General features: G+C 31.9%; 1 protein-coding gene across 7 annotated transcripts in view; it reads right to left on the reverse strand.

Moving 5' to 3' along the window:
* Positions 1–25,946, reverse strand: part of ADAM2 (ADAM metallopeptidase domain 2) — a 131,190-nt gene that overhangs the window by 90,387 nt on the left and 14,857 nt on the right. For 6 of the 7 annotated variants that reach the window (XM_038560011.1, XM_038560008.1, XM_038560006.1 and 3 more), the window contains 3 exons: positions 19,201–19,277; positions 18,409–18,577; positions 14,057–14,113 (listed from right to left, as the gene is read on the reverse strand). In XM_038560011.1, the coding sequence (XP_038415939.1) occupies positions 14,057–14,113; positions 18,409–18,577; positions 19,201–19,277 (303 nt within the window). The remainder of the gene's footprint in view (positions 1–14,056; positions 14,114–18,408; positions 18,578–19,200; positions 19,278–25,946) is intronic. The other variant, XM_038560010.1, reaches the window with a different exon arrangement.

Genomic DNA, 25,946 nt, shown 5'->3' on the forward strand with positions numbered 1-25,946 from the left:
GTGTTATAAGGGAAGTCTGGGAATAGTGTGGTGAAAACTTAAATTAAATAGTTAATTCCTGGGATTCCTGGGTGGCTCAGTGGTTTGGTGCCTGCCTTCAGCCTAGGATGTAATCCTGGAGTCCTGGGATCGAGTACCGCATCAGGCTCCCTGCATGGAGCTTGCTTCTCCCTCTGCCTATGTCTCTGCCTCTGTGTGTGTGTGTGTGTGTGTGTGTGTGTGTGTGTGTGTTTCTCATGAATAAATAAATAAAATATTTAATTAATAAATAAATAAATAGTTAATTCCTTATAAGACATAAATAACCAAAACTGACTCAAGAAGAAATAAGAAATCAACAAGCTAAAGATTGAATAAGCATTTAAAAAATTTCTACCAAAAATAAATAAATAAATCAGTTTCAGAAGGCTTCATTGGTAAATTCTTCCAAATATTTAGAGAAAAACAACACAAATCCCTTATAAACTTTTCTATAAAATAGGAGGAAACTTTTTCCTATTTGTTCAATGAAGTTAGTATTACCCTGACACCTAAAGTCATAAAAGATATAATAATAAAATAAAACTACAAAAGAATATGCCACATGAATATAACTATAAAAATCTTAAAATACTAATAAACCAAATGATGCAATGATTTGGTTTGTAACCACACATTTGGTTATTCCACACATAACCAAGTGGAATTTGTCCCAGGAATACAAGGTTGGTTTAATATCTAAATACCAATCAATATAATTCAACTTATAAAACAGACAAGAAATGTGAAGCTTTAAGCAAATACAGAAGAAGTACTTGAGGGGCAGTCCAGCCTAGCGGCTCAGCGGTTTAGTGCTGCCTTCAGCCCAGGGCCTGATCCTGGAGACCTGGGATCGAATCCCATATCAGGCTCCCTGCATGGAGCCTGCTTCTCCCTCTACCTGTGTCTCTGCCTCTCTCTCACTCTCTCTCTCTGTATGTCTCTCATGAAAAAATAAATAAAATTTAAAAAAAAGAAGTACTTGAATAAATACTTGACTAAAGTATTGACTAAATATACTTATTCATGACAAAAACAGTCAATAAACTAGGGATAGAAGGGAACTCACTCAATCTGATAAAGGATATCTATTAAAAACCCACAGATAACATCATATTTAACAATGAAAGAATAAATGTTACTTCTTTTATATCATGACTAAGGTAAGGATATCTGTTCTCATTGTTCATTCCACCTTTAACTGAAGGTTCCAGCTAAGGCAATTATCAAAAAAGGAAAAGAAACAATAGGCATCTAAATAGGAAAGAAAGAAGTTAAGCTCTCTACTGATAGATAAAAAGATTTATATATTGAAAAATCCTAAGAGCCACTAAAGTATGTATGCATATAAAAGGTATTTCAGCAAATTTGCAGGATACAAGATCACTATACAAAAATCAATTACATTTCCATACATCTACAATAATCAATTCAAAATTAAATTAAGAAAATGAATCTATATACAATAACATTGAAAATAATAAAATATCAAAATATAAATTTAACAAAAGCACAAAATAAATATCAAAAACTCAAAGCCACTATTGAAAGTAAAAAGACATAAATAAATGGAAAGTTATCCTGTGTTCATAAATTGGAACATCTAATATTCTTAAGATAGCAATAATTTTTAATTGTTCTATAGATACAATTTAATCTTTATCAAAATTTCAGTTTTCTTTTTTGTTGATAGATTGACACATTGATCTTAATATGTGTATGATAATAAAAGTGATGTAGAGTGTCCAAAACAATTTTAAATAAGAACAAAGTTGGAGGACTCTCCTTACTCTCCAATTTCAAAACTAACTACAAAGTTACAGTAATTAAGAGTTATTAGGTTAGACTCATAAGTCAATGAAACAGAATTGAATGCCCAGAAACAAAATCTAACACTTATGATGAATTGATATTTGAAATTTTAAAAAAACAGCAAGAAAATTAAATGAGAAAGATGGATGCTTTCAAAATTTAAAGTCATTATGGTTTAAATGACACCATCATGAAAATGAATACACAGAATGGGTAAAAATATTTTAAGTCATATATCTGATAAGGGTTTAGTATCTAGAATATGTATAGAACATTTACAAATAAACAATAGAAAAACAAACAACCCAACTAAAATATATGTAAAGAATTTGAATAGACATTTCTCCAAATAAGATATGCAGATAATTTATAAAAAGTGCAAATATTCTCAACACCTCTGCCACGCATTAGGGAAATGCAAATCAAAAGCAGAATGAGAAACCAATTCACTTCCACTAAGGTGGCTATAAACAGAAAGATAGTCAATAACAAATGTTGAAAATGTAGAGAAACTGGAACTCTTATACATTTATCCATTGCTGGTGAACTATAAAATAGAGCAACCACTTTTTAAAACCATTTTTTTCCAGTTCATCAAAATCTGAAACATAAACTTACCATATAACCCAGCAATTTTCATCTTTTGCATCCACTCAATAGAAGTGAAAGTATATGTCCACAGAAAACCTTATACATAAATTAGTATTATTTGTAATATTAAGAAAGCAAAAAAACAATGTCTAACAAATGGGCAAACAAATGTGATTCATCTATATGATGGGATATTTGGCGATAAAAATTACTACAGTGTTAATACATGCTATAAATTGTATGAACCTGAAAATATGATAAATTAAAAGAGCAGAAATAAAAGGTTACATATTGTATGATACCATTTATATGAAATGTCCTTAAACCAAAAAAAAAAAAAAAAAGCATATGATTGCTTAAGTCTTCAAGGTAGGAAAGCAGGGAGTGACTGCTAATGGATATAAAGTCATTTTGTAGAGTGATGAGAATGTTCTAAAATTAGATTACTGTGCACACTGTACAGCTCTGCAAATATACTAAAACTCATTAATCATACACTTCAAATAGACCTTCTGAAGTATAAATTATATCTCAATAAAGTTAAAAACAACAATAAAACTGAAGCAGTTACATAGCTCCTTTTGCTCTTCAATGAGTTCAGTGACTGCATCTCTCCACTATAACTTAAGACTGGGAGGTTTATTTTCTTTTAAGGTTATATTACAGGATTTCTAAACAGGACAACAGGTAAGAAGCATTTCCCAAAAAGGGAGTTCAAATGCAATGTTGTTTTTTTATTTCTTCAATTAACTCTCGAGACACCTTTAATTTTGCCTTTCCAAAAGGAAAGATACACACATATAGACATCTATGCTTAACCAAAGAACACAAAGAGATCTTCTGATAAGCCTCAACTTGAAAATTCCTATCCCTGAAACCCAGTTTATCAAAGAATTTTAAGAAGACAATCTCTGAATATACTGGCATATTTAACTGCTTCGAACTATGCTCATAAATTGAGTTGGATTAGCTCTTTGAAGGAGATAATTAATTTAGAAAGATGGAAGTAAATTTTACATTAAGTTAATTTGGAGAATAGAAATAGAAATTTAAAAAATGAGATTGGACAGGTTAAGAGAGAATATTAAGAGAGGAATGGTGTTCAGTAAGTACAAACAAGTCTTTCAAGAAGTGTTATAAATAAAAGAAAAATATTGCTGTGTTACCTAAGAGAAGGGAGACTGTTGTTTTGTTTTTAACACAGAATAACACTTATTTTTTTTATGAAAATTGATGATGTGGGCTGGATTTTTTAGTGTCACATCCTTCAATGAGTGAGTGTTAATGTACACAATCAGAGTTCTCATATTAGATTGGAGCACCATTTCATCCATACTAACATCAAGGAAAGTAGAGAATATGATTATATATCCAAGTTCAGTATTTGATAAAGACTAAAGTTTGTGGGGTTTCTTCCTGATTTGTTCTATTTTATTAGTAAAATATGAGTCTGTAAGGTAACCAGTAAAAAGTGGAAAAGCACAGTGAAGTTTGGACATGTATGAGATTAAAGTGAGAGCATTCCCTATTATGGTGTATTCTTTCTAGTTATAAACAGATTTTTTCTAGACTTCAATTTAACCAGGTGTGAGGCTTTTCCAGGAAGATAATTAAAGGAAAAAATGGCAAGTGGGTTGAAGATGTTTGCAAAGGAGTGACAATAATAAGGAACCATAGGATACATGGTTTATATGGGAAAGGTTGATTACATGGTGAAGGCCAATGCAAAAGTGATAGAATCAATGATGAAAGTCTTGGTGGCATAAAATATGCAAGACTGGAAATGAGGAAAGAGAAATACCCCAAAAAAATGGAAGTCAAAGACTGTAATGCTTGAATATAAAAATATGGAGAAATGATATTATAGTAGTCATCAATTATAATGTATAATCATGGCAGCTGGTGGTTGAAGCAGGCTGATGAATAGTACTACTGAAGTAGTAAAGTCAAGGAATTGAAAAGTATGGGAATTGAAATGAACATTCATGTAAAATTATGATACGAGTATTATTGGAAAGTAGAGAGTGACCAAAGTGTTAAACTTTTTAGGAAAAAAAAGCAAGGAAAATGCAAAACTTTATTTATATTCTTTCCATTCCTGTATGATGTTACTTTGTAGTGTATTAAAGTATATTTTCCTACCCCTTGAATTAGAGGCTGGACATTGTTGCTCTTTTTGGATGTTTTAGCAATCATGATGTAAGGAGAAGCTTATAAGCCACTTACAAAGTGAATGTTGCTGTTTTGAAGGACCCTATCAATGCTAATAGCATGCAAACAACCCCTCAAAAAAAAAAAAAAAGACAAATTATAGGCCTATTTGCAGACTGATGAGACACCAAGTGGAGCAGAGATAAGATATGCTAGCTGAGACATCCTTGGACCAGTCAACCCAAGCAAAATTCAACCTTACTGAAGATACATGAGTGATGCCAGCCAGTAAGAGAAAATCAGAATAAATTTTAAAACTGTGAGTTAAATGAATAGTTGGGTGGCTTTTTTTTTTTTTTTTTTGAACCACTAAATTTTGGAGTACCTTATTATACAGAAAAAGCAAACTGATATACAAAAAAAAAAAAAAAAAAAAGGATTCAAGAATCTTTGGAGGTGCAGCTCCCGGCTTTAATGAGCCTGGGCTGCCCGCGCCCACCACTTGGGAGCTGCCGGTGCGGGCGCTGCCCCTCGCGCCAGCGCGCCTGGCCGCCTGGCTGCTGGCCCTGGAGCAGCTGTGCGCAGTCCTCAAAGTGTTGTTAATAACAGCACTTGTAGTCGAAGGGATTGTTGTGGCCCAAAAGACCCAGGATGGACAAAATATTGGAATCAAGCATATTCCTGCAACCCAGTGTGGCATTTGGGTTTGAACCAGCAATGGAGGTCATTTTGCTTCACCAAATTATCCTGGCTCTTATCCGCCAAACCAAGATACAAAGGAGTGTATCTACATTTTGGAAGCGGCTCCATGTCAAAGAATAGAGTTGACCTTTGACGAACATTATTATATAGAACCATCATTTGAATGTCGGTTTGACCACTTGGAGGTTCGAGATAGGCCATTTGGTTTCTCTCCACTTACAGATCGTTACTGTGGTGTGAAAAGCCCTCCACTAATTAGATCAACAGGGAGATTCATGTGGATTAAGTTTAGTTCTGATGAAGAACTTGAAGGACTGGAATTTTGAGCAAAATATTCATTTATTCCAGATCCAGACTTTACTCACCTAGGAGGTATTTTAAATCCATCCCAGATTGCCAGTTTGAGCTCCTGGGAGCTGATGGAATAGTGCGTTCTAGTCAAGTAGAACAAGAAGAAAAAACAAAACCTGGCCAAGCAGTTGATTGTATATGGACAATTAAAGCTACTCCAAAAGCCAAGCAGTCTTCACACCATCTTCACCAGGAGTACCTTCCATCCGAAGAATCACTTTCTTTGCTCACCAGTGAGAAAGTCCTCTTCTGTTAAAGTTTTATCATGAGATTGTTGCAATTCAAATCTAGTAATTTCAGTTTGAAATATTGAGAAAATTACCAAATGTGATCCAGAGACACAAAATGAGCAAATTCTGTTGGAAAACTGGCTCTGATAGATTTGCTTGATACAGCATTGCCACAGATTTTCAATATGTAAAAAATGCAGTATCTGAGAAGCACAAAAAACAGGGTATGCCTGTATTTTTACAGAAAGGCCACCAAGAACAATGAACTGGAAAACTACTTGCATACTCAAACACCAGTGACTTCTTTTTTATACATAAGTAGATTTTTCTGAAACATCACCCATTAACTACTTTATCCCATTTTGAGTATTCACTGGTTAGGGTGGTTAATCTTTAATATTTTTTACTTTGAATTTTTTTTTAAGATTTTGTTTATTTATTCATGAGAGACACAGAGAGAGAGAGGCAGAGGCAGGCTCTATGCAGGGAGCCCGATGTGGGACTTGATCCCTGGACCCCAGGATCTTGCCCTGAGCCAAAGGCAGACACTCAACCGCTGAGCCACCCAGGCGTCCCTCCTTTGAATTTCTTAAATCTGTTTGCCCATTTAGTTAAACACAGTTTTAAAAATTTGATCCAATTCCCATGTCAATTGTGTATAATATTTTGGATTTTTAATTTAAAAAATGTAGTGATTAAAGTTACATTCTCCAGTGTTCAATATTAAATTTCTAAAAATTTATGAATATAGAATTTCTCCAAGAAGTATTTCAGAAAGAGAGCAAGAACTAAAAAATAATAATTTCATAAACACTTAGATGACTAAATATTATCAAATAAAAAAGGAAAAACTATGTAATATTATAGGTATAGAGGAAATCTATGTTCCCATTATCTTTTCTACGTACCCTATCATGAGTTTGAGTTTTATAATTCTTATATACAGTTTTGTATCTTCATATTTATGTACTATTCAAATATATACTATTCTGTATATTTTAAAAATTTGTATCAATTGTGGAAATAAATCAGTATCCATTCTCCTTTAAAAAAAAAAAAAAAGAATCTTTGGAGGTGCCTGGGTGGCTCAGCTGGTTAGACATCTGACTTTTGGTTTCAGGCTCAAGTCATGATTGTGGAGCCTACTTGAAATTCTCCCTCTCCCTTCCCTCTGCACCCCCCCCCCCCCAAAAAAGACTTTAAATTACAAGAAAAAAATATACAAAAATATCTAATTTATGGAAATAATGAAATAAAATGCCTAACAAATGTGTGAAATCTATAGGAAGAAAATTCATAAACTTCTCGGGGATTAAAAAATAATTACAGGCAGCAGAACTTCTGAGATGGTAAAATGATGAGCTCTGTAAATCCTAAATCCTTTCCACAATAAGCAATGATAAAACAAAATTTTCAAAAAAAAAAAAAATTTTCAAGATTCTTGAAATTGACCACATACAAAAAACAAGAAGCATTTATTAAATAAAAACTTCTAATATTATGGAGAGAGTAGTAAGAATCTGTTGCATTTTATTTACTTGAGGCTGTTCCCATCACCATCTCAAGTTCTTCTGTATAGTAATTCTGCCATGCTAGGTCAAGACATATAAGCGAGCAGCTTCCCTTCTAGAAGAAGATGAGTTGATATGGAGCAGAGCAAGGGCAAAATGCCCTGAATGCATGCCTAGATACATCGTCAAAAACAATAGTAATCTCTGTATCGATTGAACATCAAAAGTCATTATTACAGCTAATCTCAGGATGTGATTCTCATTGTTTCAAAAAACAATCCAAAGACTAACATGGAGGTGGAGGGAATACAACAGCCATCGTATACAACGTATATGTTGATTCATATATCTTTGGTAGTCTGGAATATTCCATAAATACACAAGATATCATTCAGGCTCAGGAAAGACAATATAAGAATCCAAGATATCCACAAGATCATGTATAAACAAACTGGAGACATTACTTACTAGCAGAAGACACATGTGAAAATCCTGATACAAAATTAAAACCTCCCTGACTTGGAAGACTACGTAAATATTGAATACTATCCCCCATCCACAGATAAATCCCAGATAGAAGACTTACTGCTCAGTTGTTGAAAGATAACCTTTGACTCATCATTGACTAGCTGACCACTAAAATATGCTGACCATATTATACATACAAAACAAAACAACAAAACCTAGGAAACCTGGCTTAAAAATAGAAACAAAGGGGGAAAACCAGTAATAACCAACATTTTTAAACTGCCTACAAGAGACTCATTTTAGACCTACTACATCTGCAGATTGAAAGTGAAAGGATGGAGAAACGTACTTGATATAAATGGATGTCAAAAGAAACCCAAAACAGTAATATTTACATGGGATAAACTAGACTCTAAAACAAAGTCTTTAACAAGAGATAAAGGGCACTAAATAATCATAAGGGGGACAATCCAACATGAAGATGTAACAATTGTAAATACTTATGCCCCAACATGGGAGCACCCAAATATGTAAAAATTAAAAACAAATATAAAGGAACTCATTGATAAAAATAGTATGAGACATTAACCTATTACTTATATCAATAGGCAGATCATCTAAACATAAAATCAACAATGAAAAATGGCTTTGAATAGCACACTGGAACAGATAGACTTAATAGATATATTCAGGATATTCCATCCTAAAACAGCAGAATATAAATTCTTTTTAAGTGCACATAGAACATTCTCAAGAATAGATCATATATTAGATAACAAATCAGGCCCCCTCAAATACGAAAAGACTGAAATAATACCATGCACCTTTTTTGACCACAATGCTATGAAACTTGGAAGTCAGTTAAACTACAAAATTTAGAAAAACCACAAATACATGGAGGTTAAACAACATGCTACTAAACAATAAATGGGCCAACCAGGAAATATAAGAAGAAATTTTATATATATATATATATATATATATATATATATATATATGCAGTATATACATATATACATATATATATACATATGTACATATATACATGTATACATAGAGTATATATGTACATGGAAACAAATAAAAATGAAAATACCACAGTCGAAAACCTTTGAGATACAAGAGAAAAATATATAGTAATACAGGCCTATTCCAAGAAGCAAGAAAAATCTCAAATAAACAACCTAGACCTACATTCAAAAGAGCTAGAGAAAGAACAACAAGTGAAGCCTAATCCAGCAGAAGAATGATATAGAAACTAAGAAAAACAAAACACAATAGATCAATGAAATCAGGAGCTAGCTTTTAAAAAAAATAAATAAATAAAATTGATAAACTTAAAGCCAGGCTTATCGAAAAGAGAAAGGACCCAAATAAAATTACAAATGAGAGAGGAGAAATAACAACAATTACCACAGAAATATAATTATAGGAAAATATCATTAAAAAATATACCAAAAAATTGGTCAACCTGTATAAATTGCTAGAAATATATAGACTTTCAAAACAGAAATAGGAGAAATAGAAAACTTAAGCAGACCAATAACTAGCAAAGATATTGAATCAGTAATAAAAAAAAAACAAACTCCAAACAAACAAAAGTCCAGGGCCAGATAGCTCCACAGGCAAATTCTACCAAACATTTAAAGAAGAGCTCATGCCTATTCTCAAACTACTCCAACAAATAGAAGAGGAAGGAAAACTTTCAAACTCATTCTATGATACCAGCATTACCCTAATACCAACACCAGATTAAGACTCCACTAAAAAAGAGAACTATAGGCCAGTATCACTGAAGAATATTGATGCAAAAATTCTCAATAAAATAGTAGCAAATTGAATCCAACAACATAGTAAAAAAGTCATCCACCAATCAAGTAAGATTCATTCTTGGGTTGCCAGGGTGACTCAATAAGCACAAATCAATCTATGTGATATGACACATTAATAAAAGAAAGGATAAAAACCATGGTTATTTCAATAGATGCAGAAAAAGTACCTGACAAGTACAACAGCCATTCATGACAAAAACCCTCAACATAGTAGGCTGAGAGGGAACATACCTCAACATAATCAAGACAATTTATGAAAAATTCATAACTAACATCATCTTCAGTGGGAAAAACAGAATTTTTCCTCTATGGTCAGGAACAAGACAGGGATGTACACTCTCATCATTGTTATTTAATATAGTTCTGGAAATTGTAACTACACCGATCAGACAACAAAAAGAAATGAAATACATCCAAATCAGCAAGGGAGAGATCAAACTTTCACTATTTTCAGATGACATGATACTCTATATGAAAAACCTAAAAGACTCTACCAAAAAATTGCTAAAACTAATACACAAAGTTAGTAAAGTTGCAGGATATGAAATTAACGTACAGATATTTGTGCATTCCTATACACCAATAATGACACAGCAGAAAGAGAAACTAAGGAATTAATCCCATTTACAATTGCACCAAAAACTACAAGATACCAAGGAATCAACTAACCAAAAAAGTTAAAGACCTGTACTCTGAAAACTATCAAAAACTAAGAAAAGAAACTGAAGAGAAATGAAAATATGTTCCATGACTCATGGATTGAAAGAACAAATACTGTTAAAATGTCTATAGTACCCAAAGCAATCTGCACATTTAAGTAATCCTTATCAAAATACCAACATTTTTCACAGAAATAGAACAAAAAAATCCTAAAATTTGTATGAAACCATAGAGACCCTGAATAACCAAAACAATAATGAAGAGTAAATCTGAAGACATCATGTTTCCAGCATCATAATCACATCTTTATGTTACAAAGCTGGAGTGATCAAAACGATATGGTACTGGCACAAAAATAGACACATAGATCAGTAAAACAGAATAGGAAACTCAGAAATGAACTCAAAACTACATGGTCAATTAATCTTTGTCAAAGCAAGAAAGAATATCCAAGGAAAAAAGACAGTCTCTTCAACAAATGGTATTAGGAAAACAGGATAGCAACATGCAAATAATGAAACTGGACCACTTTCTTATACCACGCACAAAAGTAAATTCAAAGTGGATGAAACACCAAAATGTGGGACTTGAAGTCGTGAAAATACTAGAGAACACAGGCAGTAACTTCTCTGACATTGGCCACAGTGACTTCCTTTTAGATATAGCATCCTGAGGCAAGGGAAACAAGAAAAAATAAAACATTGAGATTTCATCAAAATAAAAACTTCTGCACAGCAAAGGAAACAATTAGCAAAACTAAAAGGCAGCCTAAGAATAGGAAAAGATATTTTTAAATAATGTAACTGGATAAAGGTTAGTACTCAAAATATATAAAGAAGGTATAAAATTCAATACCAAAAAAATCAATAATCCAATTTAAAAATGGGTGAAAAACATCAACATTTTTTCCAAGAAGACATACAGATGGCTAACATATACATGAATGCTCTACATCATTCATTATCAGGGAAATACAAATCAAAACTGCAATGAAATATCACCTCACAGTTGTCAGAATGGCTAGAATCCACAACACAAGAAGTAGCAGGTGTTGGTGAGGATGTGGACAAAAGAGAACCCTCTTGCACTGTTTGTGAAAATGCAAATTAGTGTATCATTCTGGAAAACAGCATGGAGTTTCCTCAAAAAGTCAAAAATAGAAATATCCTATAATCCAGCAATTACACCACTAGGATTTATCCATAGTATACAAAAATACTAATTATAAAGGATACATAAACTCCAACATGTATAGCAGCATTATCTACAATAGCTGAAATATGGAAACAGCCCAAGACTTCATCGACTGATAAATGAATAAAGAAGATGTGAGATATATATATATATTATATATATATATATATCACATGTGATATATGTATCTATCTGAGATATATCTCAGATATATCTAACGCTGTGGCCAATGTCGATAGATAGATAGATAGATAGATAGATAGATAGATATCACATATCAGAGGTATATATATATTATATATATTATATATAATGGAATATTACTCATCCATAAAAAAGAATGATATCTTGCCGTTTGCAACGACATGGTTGGAGCTAGAGAGCATTATGCTAAGTGAAATAGAGAAAAACAAATACCATATGATGTCACTCATATGTGGAATTTACAAAATAAATAAGCAAAGAGGGGGAAGAAAGAAAGAGGCCTAAATAAACAAACAAACAAATAAATAAACAGATCTTAACTATAGAGAACAAACTAACGGTTACCAGATGAGAGGTAGGTGGGAGAATGGTTGAAATAGGTGATGAGGATTAAGGAGGACACTTGTGATGAGCACTAGGTATTGAAAGCAAGTGCCAAATTACTATATTTTACACCTGAAATTAATATTATACTGTATGTTAACTAACTGTAATTTAATTAAAACGTTCATAAAAGGATAACAAAATATGCTGAAACAGCTAAGAGAAAAGAAAGAACTAAGGAAATTCAGGAAATGGAACATGATTTATGAACAAAATGAGAATAATAAAGATAGAGAAATTATAAAAAGAAATGAAACAAATTCTGGAGTTGAATAATGCAATAAGTGAATTGAAATTCATTAGAATGGTTCAAAAGTAGATTTGAAGAGACATAAGAATCAGCGGACTCAAGAATAGAATAATTGAAATTACTGAGTCTAAGAATCAGAGAGAAAAAAAATAATTATAAGATACTATTGTGCAGAACAATATATGAATTATGGAAGTCCCTAATAAAGAAGTTTTTTGAAGAAACAATGGCCAAAAACTTCCCAAATTTGATGAAACACATGAAACTATAAATCCTGGAAGCTCAACAACAATAAGAAGGATAAATCCAAAGGGCATCACATCAATACACTTTATAATCAAAGACATTACAACCAAACTATCAAAGTTAAGATAAATATAGAATATTGAAAGCAGCAAGAGAGAAGTAATAATAAATTATCAGTCAATTTTTCATCAGAAATCTCAGACACCAGGGACAACTGTGTGGCTCAGTCAGTTAAGTATTGGACTCTTGATTTCAGCTCAGGTCATGGCCTCAGGGTTGTGAGATCAAGCCCCGGATCAGGCTCCATGTTAAATGTGGAGTCTGCTTAAGATTGTCTCATTGCTCCTTTCCCTATTCCCTCTGTGTCTCTCTTGAAAAGAAGAGGAGAGGAGAAGAGGGGGGGGGAGGGGAGGGGAGGGGAGAGGAGAGGGAGGAGATATCACATATCTCCTATAGAGATTCTATCTATAGAGATTCTCCTATAGGAGATTCATATCTCCTATAGAGAGTCCCTAAACAAGAAAATAACACTGTTTTACTGGAGGATAAAAATGAGAGAGAAGAGAAGAGAAGAGAAGAGAAGAGAAGAGAAGAGAAGAGAAGAGAAGAGAAGAGAAGAGAAGAGAAGAGAAGAGAAGAGAAGAGAAGAGAAGGGAAGAGAAAAAAATGAAAAAAAAAAAAAAGAAGAAACCTCAGAGGTCAGAAGACAATGGGATGACATATTTAAAGTGCATTTTGCATTTATGCAAAATGGTACATTCACTTTAGAAGAAAGTCTAGCAGTCTCTTACAAAATGGAACAAACTCTTACCATATGATCTAGCAATAATACTCCTTGGTATTTACCCAGAGGAGTCAGAACTTATGCCCACACAAAGACCTGAACATGGATGTTTTTAGCAGTTTGGTTCACAATTTTCAAAACTTGTAAACAACCAAGATATCCTTCAGTAGCTGAGTGAATAAATAAATTGTGGTATATTCAGACAATAGAATTTTATTCAGTGCTGAAAAGAAATGAACTATTAAGCCATGAAAAGGCATGGAGTAAAGTTAAAAACATATACTAAGGTGAGGAAAATAGTTTGTAATGGCTACATAGTCTAATTTTCAATTATATGACATTCAGAAAAAAACAAAACTATGGAGATAGTAAAATAATTAGACATTTCCAAGCATTAGGAAGATGAGAGGGATAAATAAAAATTACTAAGAAACTATTCTAAAGGTAGCAATGGTTTTAATTTACGTCAATTATGTAAAACTAAGAATAAATTGATAGAGATTTGATTTCCAACTTATTAACAATACTAATAATTTAAAATACATTAAAACAGATATAAAGCAAAAGTAGTCATTTATTGTCATTTCTTAAAAATTTATTCCAATTTCTTATAAACCTTCATTGCTAATATAAATGGACATAAAACAAATAAATCAAAATATACTTACCAAATTCTTTTCAACTACAACATGCATTTCTATATACTGAGAGAACTCAGAAAGTGGCTGAAAAAAAACAAAAATTTTATATCAAAATAGAAGTATTACTTAAATATTTTAATATATATCATTACCTCATGAATTCAGTGTCACAAAATATACTTTTATATATAAAAAAAGAATTAGATAATATAATCAAAACTTGCTATCATTGAATCATTTTCAGAAATTTTGCCTTTGTCACTTCTTTTGCATTTGATCAAATATTCAATTTACTCAAGAAAAGCTTTCCATTACTTCCAGTGGGCAACTTCTCATTGGTACTGGGCTATTCATATTATTTTCTCTAAAGAAACTTTTCTATTGACTTTCCATTACAAAATATGTGTGTTTAATTAGCTTAAAAATTCTATTATACTGTAGCGTGTGGTCCTCTTTTTTTTTCCTATACCCCAAAGGAGTGAGGACACATCTCTATCTAAAAGAATGAGATATCATTTGAAAGATAAAGTAATTTTTGTATAATTTACTTCAGAAAAACGTTAGCCAAATAATTTTAAAAAAATGTTCGCCAACAAATAATTAAAATGACAAACTTTCTTAAATCAGATCACAGATATTTCAAGATGTATATTCTGAGTATGATGTGATCCACTTAGATCATAGTAGTTAAATTAGGCATAAATGTGAAGCCTAACGGTATTTCAAATCTTGCTTATCATTTATGTGACTTAGATTGTTTTCCCAAAATGAGGACAAAGTAATAATTGTTATAATTACTATTAATAAAATGTTACTTTTATTCATCATTATTTTTCATGAAGGAGGAACGCACATGTGAGACAGATGCTGCAAGCACTTTGAGACTATAAGTGTGGAAAATTCAAAATATTTTGTTACTAAAATAGCATATCGTCTATATGCACTGAAAAATATTTGGAAGCAGAAAAGGATAATCAAATATCAGAAATTGAGGAAAATTTTGTCATGTTTATTTTAGTGTCTGCATTTTTTCTTCTTTACACTGATATTTAATCCTTTGAAAGTTCAAAACCATTGCATTTTAAACTGTTTTTCTTTAACATAGAAAGAGAATAATTAAGGAGGGAACAACAAATCTGGGGATTTAATAAAGATGAAAAGAGTGATGATTTTAGTAATTTAAAGGAAAAAGAAAAGTTGAGAAAGGTCAGATAGAAAACTTTAGGATTGATTACTCATTTTCCCCCCCTCACTTTAAAATTCTTTCTTAGCCCAACTTTTGGAGATTTGAGGGTTTCATTTCAAAAATGCTGATGAGGGATCCCTGGGTGGCGCAGTGGTTTAGCGCCTGCCTTTGGCCCAGGCTGCGATCCTGGAGACCTGGGATCGAATCCCACGTCGGGCTCCCGGTGCATGGAGCCTGCTTCTTCCTCCCCCTGTGTCCCTGCCTCTCTCTCTCTCACTGTGTGCCTATCATAAATACATTTTTTAAAAAATTTAAAAAATAAAAATAAAAATAAAAAATGCTGATGAAATCCCCTTATGGTTTACTGCTTTCTTGTCATTTCTTCCAAAATTAAGCACTAAATTTTGCATAACAGTCTTGCATATAGGATTCTATCCTTTTATTAAAGTCCCTAAACAAGAAAATAACACTATTTTACTGGAGGATAAAAATAAAATAAACATTTAAATTAATTGAGAAAAATAATGTATTAATGGATTGAAAGATTCAAATCTGTTTTTGTTTTGTTTTGTTTTGTTTTGTTTTAATGAATATTAGTGTTGCTTAACATACCCTGAATTAATTTTTGATCATTGTCATACTTGAGATTGGGATTGGTAATATTCAGTTAATAATAATTTATTCATTTACTGAGCAATAAGCTTGTATGCAGAAAAAATACACAGTTCATCCTAAACAAATAAAAATTTAAGACAAAAATGCATAAAATAATGCCAGGAATTGTGTGTGTTGGAAAAGTGAGTAGATATTTGATTTCAAAAGACCTCTAAAGCCATTTTATTTAATAAGAGAAAGTAGCCATATACAGAGACAATTTGCTTAGATATATGTTATATAAAGATATCTCCAAATGCAGGAAAGTTTCCTTTAGTCAAGTAAATGCTAAAGAATTATATCTAAGCAAGAAAATCACATAATACTACCTGATGATCTAATTGCAACATGGATAGGTTAAAGATTTAAGTTTAAAAATTGTCAAAGGTCATTAATACAAATATTCAGGGAGTAAGATGGGACATGAAGATAAGTGATGATAGATACATAAATGATAGATAGATATAGGTAGATAGATAAGTAGGTAGATAGATAATGTGTGTTTGTATATTTTATCTTGGGATTACTCAAGAAAAAAACTTGAAAGAGAGTGGCAGATCTGTAAATCACAGTAGATAAATCAATGGAAAAATACATGACAAACAAATGAAAACCTGAGATATAACATGAAAAATATCAGTATCTAAAATGTGAATGCATAAGGAAAAGTCAGAAAAAGTGGGATAGAATGGAAAACTGGAGAGTTTTATCAGGGAGTAAAGTGAGTAAAAAGTTCTAGAGAGTTTTTATTTTATTTCACCATCCATATCAAACTTAATGGCAATGGACTGAATCCTTTCCTCCTAAGATTGGAAAAAGACAAAGATATCTCTTCTCACTAATTCAACATTATACTTGATGTGCTAACCAGGGCAATTTAGCAATTAAAAATAAATGGAAGGCATCTTAATTGCAAAAGAAGAAGTTTGCAATAAAAATTAAGTGTGCAATAGTATTTCAATAAAAAATGTAGAGATAAATTTCACAAAAGAAATTTTGATGACAACTTGAAGACTAAACTGTATAAAACATTGCAAAAGAAATTAAAACCTAATAGCCAAAGGCTACTCAATGTTCACAGATAGAAAGAATTAATATTGTTAAATGGCAATATTTCCCAGAGAAATCTACAAAATCAACAAAATCCCATCTGGCTTTTTAAGGGAATTAAAATAAATAAAATTTTAAATTTATTTGGAAATGAATACTACCCAAAGTAGCCAAACAGTTTCATAAAAGAGCATCCCTGAAGAGTGTACATCTACTAATTCCAAAGCATACTTCAAAGGTATAGTGGTTAAAAAAAAATAAAATGTGGTTCTGGTATATGAATAGACATAAAGATCAATGAAACATAACTGCAAGTGCAGAAATAATTCCAAACATTTATGATCAACTGTCCTTTGGGTGAAAAAAAAAATGAAAATTCAGTGGAACAACGTATATTTTTTTCAATAAAAAAATTTTTTGGGAAAACTAGATTCCAAATAAAAAATGATGAATTTAGAACTCTATCTGATTCCATTCAAAAAATTGACTTAAAATGTATCATATATTAAAATGTAAGAGATTGAATAATAAAAGTTTTAGAAGAAATATAGTAATGATTTTTCTAACTCTGGTGTGGTGGATAGTTTTATCTGTCAACTTGATTGGGCTACAATGCCCTGATTTGTAGTTAGACATTATTCTAGATGTTTCTGTGAAGGTAGTTTTGAAGATAAACATTTTTATTGGGGGACTTTGAGTAAAGCAGATTACCCTTCAAAATGATTGGACCTCATCCAATCATACATATATTACATGCATTTTGTTGGTTATGTTTCTCTGTAGAAATGTCTGCCCTGAAAGAAATCCTTAACTACTGTATTTGCTGAGCTGAGATTGTTGAAAACAAAACTCAATCTCATTTATATGAATGGATGAAATATTATGCAAATTGAATTTCCAATGTTACATGTGTCTACTATTAAAATGTGGACATAATTGGGAAGGAATAAGATCTTGAAAATTGGAATAAAAACATATGGGAAGACTCTGATGAAGCTCGAGTTCACTGAACCCCTAAATTCTGATGAATCTTCTTTTCTAGTAGAAGCAATCTCTCCATTCCTGTATAAGAAGATTAACCCTGTCTTTCTTGAGGAAAATGTAATGGTCTCTCATGAGGCTGTCGCCTTTAAAGATGCTGGTGACTCTCTTCAGGACCCTGGATATGTATCTTCAATATTTATGTGAATTGCTTTTGTGTTAATTATATCAAAATTTTGGCATAATAAATATGGAGAAAGGAGTGCATCTGCAGACAATAAAGATCTAGATCACAAGAAAACATGCTACTAACAGTGGAAAATGCCAGGTTGTAGTTCTAATAAATTGAATACTAGTTTTAAGGCTTACAATAGAGGTCATGAAGTTTCTGGTATATCTATCTATCTATCCAGTCTGTAATGTATGTTAATGTAAATAATTTGTACATTAGAAAAATACATTGTTTATATTGCTGCATAGTAATCATATAGTTTACTCAATCACCTACCTCTATACTTTGTATTTTATGGGACATTTCTCTTGACTCAATATCCTTCTCAGCATATAAAGAAACACCTTTATTCTTATGTTTTACTTGATAAACCACATGTTCAAAACCAATTGAAGGCTCCAAGGGCTCAATACCATAACTTACATTTTCAAACTGTAGTAAGCCCCTACAAATATCAAAAAATAAGTAAATAAATAAAATAATGCATTTTTAAAGTCAATACAATAAATAAATAAGAAAATGACAGTGAATGAGTTTAATAGTATGTAGATTATTTTGAGTCAGTCTTAGATGGTAAAGTAGGAAAGAGTTACTGAATGTCCACAAACTCACTGAATGGCAAGAATTGTAACATAATTGGTATTCATTTAGCCATTAATATTTTATAGTTTACAAATATATCAAAAATCTCAATTCAAGATTGAGTAGGAGACATAACAAGAATTTGCATATTATGCTTTTCCACTGACAGTTTTCTACAATAAGCCATGCCTCACTTTAAAACTCCTGAATATAATTTTTAAGAATTTAAAAATTTGGGGGGCCCTTGGGTGGCTCAGTCTGTTAAGCAATTGACTCTTGGTTTTCGATCAGGTCATGGTCTCAGGGTCATGAGATGGAGCCCCCTGTGGCAGGCTTCATGCTCAGCCTTCTCCCTCTGCTCCTCCCCACTTCTGCTCTCTCCCTAAAAAAATAAAAAATAAAAAATAAATAAAAAATTAAAAATTAAAAAATTAAAAATTTCTAAAACACGGTTCTACTTTGTAATCATAAAATTATATAACGAACCTGAGTCCAGAACATGTGCTAACGATGGCCATAGAATTTGGATAACCTTCAATATACCCTTGGTAGTAGCAAAAATTCTGAAAAATAAAGATACCTCTATTAGCATAATTCATTAGAACAATTCATGTTAAAGGAAATATTTTCAAATATTTAAAACATATATGTTTATTTGCATATATGTGTCAATTACTCATTATTTCCAAAATAGATTTATAAGATTATTCCTTGAGCATTTGATTCAATTATCCAAAAATTTTCCTGTTATAAATTACACATGACATTTGCAGTCACTAGGGTCAAAGTAAAAATCATCAAAAACTTTTTTTCCACACTCTCTTGACTTAATTTTGCAGGATAGAGGTTAAAAAATTGAATCCAAAAGATAATTTGTTCTTTTCAGAATTACTTGAGTACAATGGCCAACTAACTTGCATTAACTCTCACTGATAATAAAGCAAAAAGGTAAAGGAGGGGGACAGGGAATCCTCACTAGAAACAAAACTGCATTTTTTTAAGATTTGCATTTGTAATGGTTTTCACTTGAGGGCACTCCTCAAGTCAGGTCAGCATAATATTTCAACAAAAAAACCCAAATTATTGACCAGAGTTTGAAAGTGTCTAGAAAATGAGATATGATATTCAAGAAAGGAGGAGGCACAGAATCAGGCTTTAAAAATGTGTGCTATTAACTCAGGTGTAGGTTTTTTACTTACAACTAAATTGACACTTTATGAAAATAGTTTAGTAGAAACTAAAACCAAAAAAAATGGAAGAACTAAGGAGAGCTTTTTGGTTGTCTCCAAACTCAAGAGTAGAGTTTGGAAACTGGTTCCCGTCTAGTTATTTGTCTGCAATAGCAAGAATAAAAAAAAAAAAAAAAGTCACAAGCTCCAATGTATCATTGAATATGGCTAGTATATGATTTTAAAATATTGTATATATGAATAAAAGAAAAACGTGGCCCCTAGTCAAGAGAACAATCCAAAAGAGAGCTGACCCTGAAATAAGTCAGGATTTTGGAATTAGTAGAGGAAAAAAAAAGGCATTAAATCAGTATTAAAAATGTGATCAAAAATATAAAGGAAAGTTTGAGAACAATAAGCAAATTCAGCAAAGAAATAAGCGTTATACAAATGCCAACTCTAAATTTTAGAACAAAAAATATATTTAAAATGAAATGTACAGGATAGGTTTTACTGCACATTAAAGAAGGTAAAAGAAAAGGTTAAAAAAAAGAGTATGGATCTATAAGATATTATCAAATCTGAAAGAAAATTGAGAAAAAAAAGGGACTTTAAAAATTAAATATAGTTGCAGCTACCAGTAAGGCTATATTATCTAACATATGCTTAATTGGAGTTTCTGAGAAATGGAAAGAAAAAAATAGGTAGAAAAATATTGAAGAGATAATGGCTAACACTTCCCCAAATTCAGTGAAAAACTACAATTACAGATTCAGAGACTGAATATACAAATGGACAAAGGCCAGACCAAATATTAAAAATAGTCCTTCAGTAACCTGTCCAGAAAACCAATCCCATTGTTGACAATAAATAGCCCAGAAAGCCAGCCCACTGCAAATCAGATTTCATATTGCTATCTCCAGTAATAATCCAGGAAGCCGAACAATAACTTATATAACAGTCACCCCCAGATAATCAAGACTTGATTAAAAACTTTCAGCTTACCTAATTTTTTGTCTCTCCTTCCAATTTAGGACCAAGCAGAGAAAATTAAATATGTACTCCTAAACATAAAACATAAAATACTTCACCATTTCTAGTTAGCCTACACCTTCCTCAGGCCAACAACCTCTAATCAGGGATTCATGAAGCTTTCCCTTTTTTCTATCATATGAATGAGATAGGGACAGATAGGGCTAGGCAGGGAAAGATAAGAGAAGGCCCCCCCGAGTCAGGTTCCCATAAATCCCAAGGACATTGAGATGCAACAAAAACAGAGATAGGAAGTAAATCCAGCCCCCTAGCCCCAAAATGCTAGGGAGTATCTTCCTTTAACATCTACCAAGTAATCACCAAGACTCAAAACAATCATATGTCATTCATTCAAAATGGCTCAAGAAATCCCAAGTCCATCAACTTTCTAATGAGGTTTTCTATAAGAGGCAAGCTGAAAAAGCCCTCAGTGGCAACCCTGTCAGGATCCCTTTCACTTCTGAGAGCTTTCTCTGTATCTTTGCTTAATAAACTTCTATTCCTTTACTCCTCTCATTTCTCCATGAGATTCATTTTTTGACTCTGTAAGACAAGAGCCAAGTTCTCCCACTTCATAAACCTTTCCTACTTTCCTCCTGCTTTTGAGTGTCTGCCAAGATTCAACTCTCTCACTCTGGCAAGCTTTGAATAAGTAGTCTTCACTTATTCTCATTGTTTGGTTTTGCTTATTTCCACAAGATCTAAGGAACTCATTAGTATAAAAAAAAAAAAAGCAAGCAGTAGAAACTACTTATGAAAGTGACCAGATATTAGATTTAATAGGAAAAAAACTTAAAGGAGACATTATAATTATGTTCAAAGAATTATTGAAGGAAACCATGATTTAAAAATAGATGTATGATAATATCATATCCAATAGAGACTATCAATAAAAGGTAGAGATTGTCAGAAAAAGTAAAAAACAAGACAAATCTATAATCTGTCAACATGTACCATGCTTTAAATTCAAAGATACAAATAGATGGAGAATAAAAGAATGAAAAAAGTTGTATCATGAAATAGCATCCCCAAGCAAATCAGATAAAATAGACTTAAAAAAAATTTTTTTACTAGAAATGAAGAGTAACATTCTAGAATTATTAAAGTTTCAACACATCAGGAAGATATAACATTTTTAACACATGTGCACCAAATAACAGAACACCAAATGCACAAAGCAAAAAAAACTAGGTAAAATTAAAAGCAGAAATAGACAATTCAACAATCATAGTTGGAAACTTTTCTTTTTCTATTTCACATTCAGTAATGGATAGAACAACTAGACAGAAGATCAACAAGAAGATATAAAGCTTGAAAACAGCATAAATCAATGAAGCCTAGCAGACATCTGTTAAACACTCCACCAAATAACAATAACAACAGAATATACATTCTTCTTATGTATACACAGAACATTTTCTAGGATAGACTATATGCTAGGCCATAAAAAAGCCTCATTTAAAAGTATATAAATAATAAAAATATGTTCCTAAAATAGCATGAAATTCAAACTCGTTTACACAAAAATTTGGAAAAACTCACAAATATGTGGAAATGAATAACCTACTATGGGTCAAAGAACAAATAAACCTGAATCCACAAAATACTTTAAAGTAAGTTAAAATGAAGGTATACCATACTAAAAAGTATGGTAGGTAGTTAAATTAGAGATAAATTTATGTGGATAAGCGCATATATTAAGAAAGAAGAAAATCTTTTCTTTTTTTAAATATTTTATTTATTCATTAGACAGAGAGAGAGAGAGAGGCAGAGACATAGGCCAAAGAAGAAGCAGGCTGTCTGTAAGGAGCCTGATGCGGGACTCAATCCCAGAACCCTGAGATCACAACTTAAGCCAAAGGCAGATGTTCAACCCTGAGCCACCCAGGTGCCCAAGAAAGAAAAAAATCTTAAATTAATATCCTAACCACCCACCTAGGACATGGGGAAAAAAAAAAAGAAAAGAAACTAAATCTACATCAAACAGAAGAAAGGAAATAATAAAGATTAGAGTAAATAAATAAATAAGAACAGATAAAAAATAAATCAATAAAACCAAAATGTGACTCTTTAAAAAATTAAATAAAAATGACAAATCTTTATAATAGCCTGAGTTTGATACAGAAACTTATTTCTCAACAAATAAAGTGCATTAATGGGTTTATGTGCTTGAGATTAACATAAACTTTACCATATAACTCTATCAGTTGAAAGCAGCTAGTCTGGTTGGAAGATTCCCTAGGTTCCTTAATAGTCATATACCATGCCAGTTGGTACTCTAAAAGGCTAGGGTTATATTTGAACCAGAGATCATCATGGTTTTCTGATGGAATATGTGGGTTCAGGAAATAGTGTTGAGGTGGGAATGTCTCCTCTCACGATTATACCAAATAATCTTTTAGAATTTTTGCATTCCATCTCAGTAAGGAAATTTGTCCTTACATAAAACAGTACATAGCAGGGACATAAAAACAGTTCCACTAATTTGGAAGATGAAAACTTCCAACTGGATGTGTTCAGATTCTTATTTCACTAAACAAAGGCTAATCTAGTAGTTGGAGTGACTGACTCTGAATATCAAAGGGAAATTGGTTATCTTTACCAATAAAAGCAAGAAGGGCTATGACTTGAACCCAGCTGATTATTACAGCAACCAAAAGAAAGTATAGTTAAAGATGCAATAAAGATTTACTCTATTCTGCTTGATTAATATCCATAACAAGCTAAGGTTCTGGGTGAAAGCAATGGGAACAAGGAATAGGTAATAGGGAGGAAAAGCCATAGACAGCAATTATAACTTAATACAGAAATCAAGAAAATAGTGCCTTTGCATATTTTCTCTTTTTTTCTTATATGTATACATATGTGTTTATTTGTATGAGCTAACCATTTTCTTTTTCCTTCTTCCTATTGGTTTATCTACAAGTTGTTGAAAGTTAACTTCACAATTTAATCTCTAGTTATCATAGCATTAATTAACGATCACAATGGCTCTTGTGATTCTTTTTATCCTCAATTGAAGGGAAGAGTGGGAATTTCTTCACTCGTAAAAAGGGTAGCTGAATCTTGTTAAATAGAAATATAGGGTAAATATGTTGTTTTACCAGAGTTCAAATGTGTGCAAATGAAGCCTGACTAGTCAAAGTTGTAGACTTTATCAATTATTGATGTATTGGCACTCAGCTTCTAATAAATCTTTTATCCGCTTTGTGCAAGTAAATCTAGGCTCCTAAATTATTTTTTCCTTTGCCAAGAGGCACTGGAGATTTGCCAGAAGAGCATGTAAGAGAGCATGAGAAGAGAGCTTTGTTTCCTGGTTCCAGTGTGCTGGTTTGGAAAGCTCCTGTAAGTGTCCTGCTCATTGTACCACCAGGATCCCTCAGTACTTGATGATTCTCCAGTACACAGATCCTTTAGTGCATGATGGTCACTAGCACCCATCAACCAGTAGTTTCCTTTCATGATTCAGATCCCTTTCCTTTTGTAGCAGAGTAGTTTTGTGAGATACTGCTTGGTGAACAGCTTTCCTGACTACCTTAAACAGATTTCCAGAAAGTTCCAAAAAGAAATTCTATGGCAATACTTATGGGTACAGCACCATTGTGGCTTCCTGCTCTTCAGCTTTAAGTGTTCCAAATACATGAGATATTCTTAAATGTATATGAAGAGAGGCACAGTTGTGCCTCTTCTAACAAGGTTTGGATCGCAGCCCTGGGATAACAAGACTGTCTTCTTTATCCCAGTTCTAGGGTTGCTGGCTGCTTCTTGTATCTGGTATTCCAACGTTAATTTTAGAGTTCTCTCTACTTATTTTTTAATCCAGTCTCTGTTGCACTTAATAATTCTTTATGTAATATTTTCCCTGTTTAAGTTACTATATGGTTTCTTTACATTGAACTATAACAGTATCTTATTTTTTTTAAAAATTTTTTCATTAGCATATCATCATAACAGATTACTTTGCCTTTTTTTTTTTTTAATTGTGGGCCCATGTAGAGTTTCAACGGTTCGAATCATAGTTTATAAGATCAAAATAAAATACCTGGACCTTTCTACCAGCTTTTTCTACTTCCTTCCAAAGGTGGTTTATATAATTCAGATTGATAAATTTCTAATCTTTTGGAATAATCAGTAAGTTATATCAGCATTATAAATATTTGGAAAAGTTAAAAATAAATAAGTAAAAAAATCATTTTTAAGTAAGCATATGATAGAATTTTCAGAGGAATCAAAAAATTATTATTATTATTATTAATCAATTTCCTTCTTTGGTTTTTTTCTATTTTTATCATTGCCATTTCTTGCACTGTTTTCTTCTATCGCATCTTGTTTAATGTTCTTTTTGCACTAAAAAGAATGTGTATACTGTTGCTACTCTGTGTTATCTCCTATAAATGTTGATTAGATGAAGATGATGGATAGTTCCTCTCAAGATCCACCAGATTTGCTATTTGTTTCCTCTTCATCTATCAATTATTGAGAAAATATTTAAATCTTCAATTATTTTAATAATTTATATATTTCTCCTTTCATTTCTGCCAATTTCTGCCTCATGTAATTTGAGATCTATTTTTATGTGCATACAAATTTCGAATTGTTATGCTATCCTGGTGATTTTACCTTTTAATAACATGATGAATATTTATTTGTTCTAGGGAAATTGTAAAGTCCACATTCATGAATGGCTTATACTTGTGAGCTCTAGGCAATAAATAAATTCTTTCTATGTCTAATGGACTAATCTGTTCTTTTGTAGCTAAGTCTGTATTTTCCAAGATAATATGACTTTGAGGGATAAAAATCACTTGTAGATTTTATTAAAAACAAATTTACCTACACTTTTAACCTAATTCAATAAACTTTCCTGATTTTCCCTGCACTACAAATAGGCCTGCAGTTTTGGCAAATATCAGTTATCTATGTGGAACCATATATGTATTACATTTGAAGCCAGCATTAACAACCTACTTCATTCAGGTTTTCAATAAAGTATTCTTTGCTTTGTTTTTTAAATTATACATTTATCTCTCA

The sequence above is a fragment of the Canis lupus genome, chromosome 16, assembly GCF_011100685.1.
Source record: "Canis lupus familiaris isolate Mischka breed German Shepherd chromosome 16, alternate assembly UU_Cfam_GSD_1.0, whole genome shotgun sequence".
In the NCBI taxonomy this organism is placed as follows: domain Eukaryota; kingdom Metazoa; phylum Chordata; class Mammalia; order Carnivora; family Canidae; genus Canis; species Canis lupus.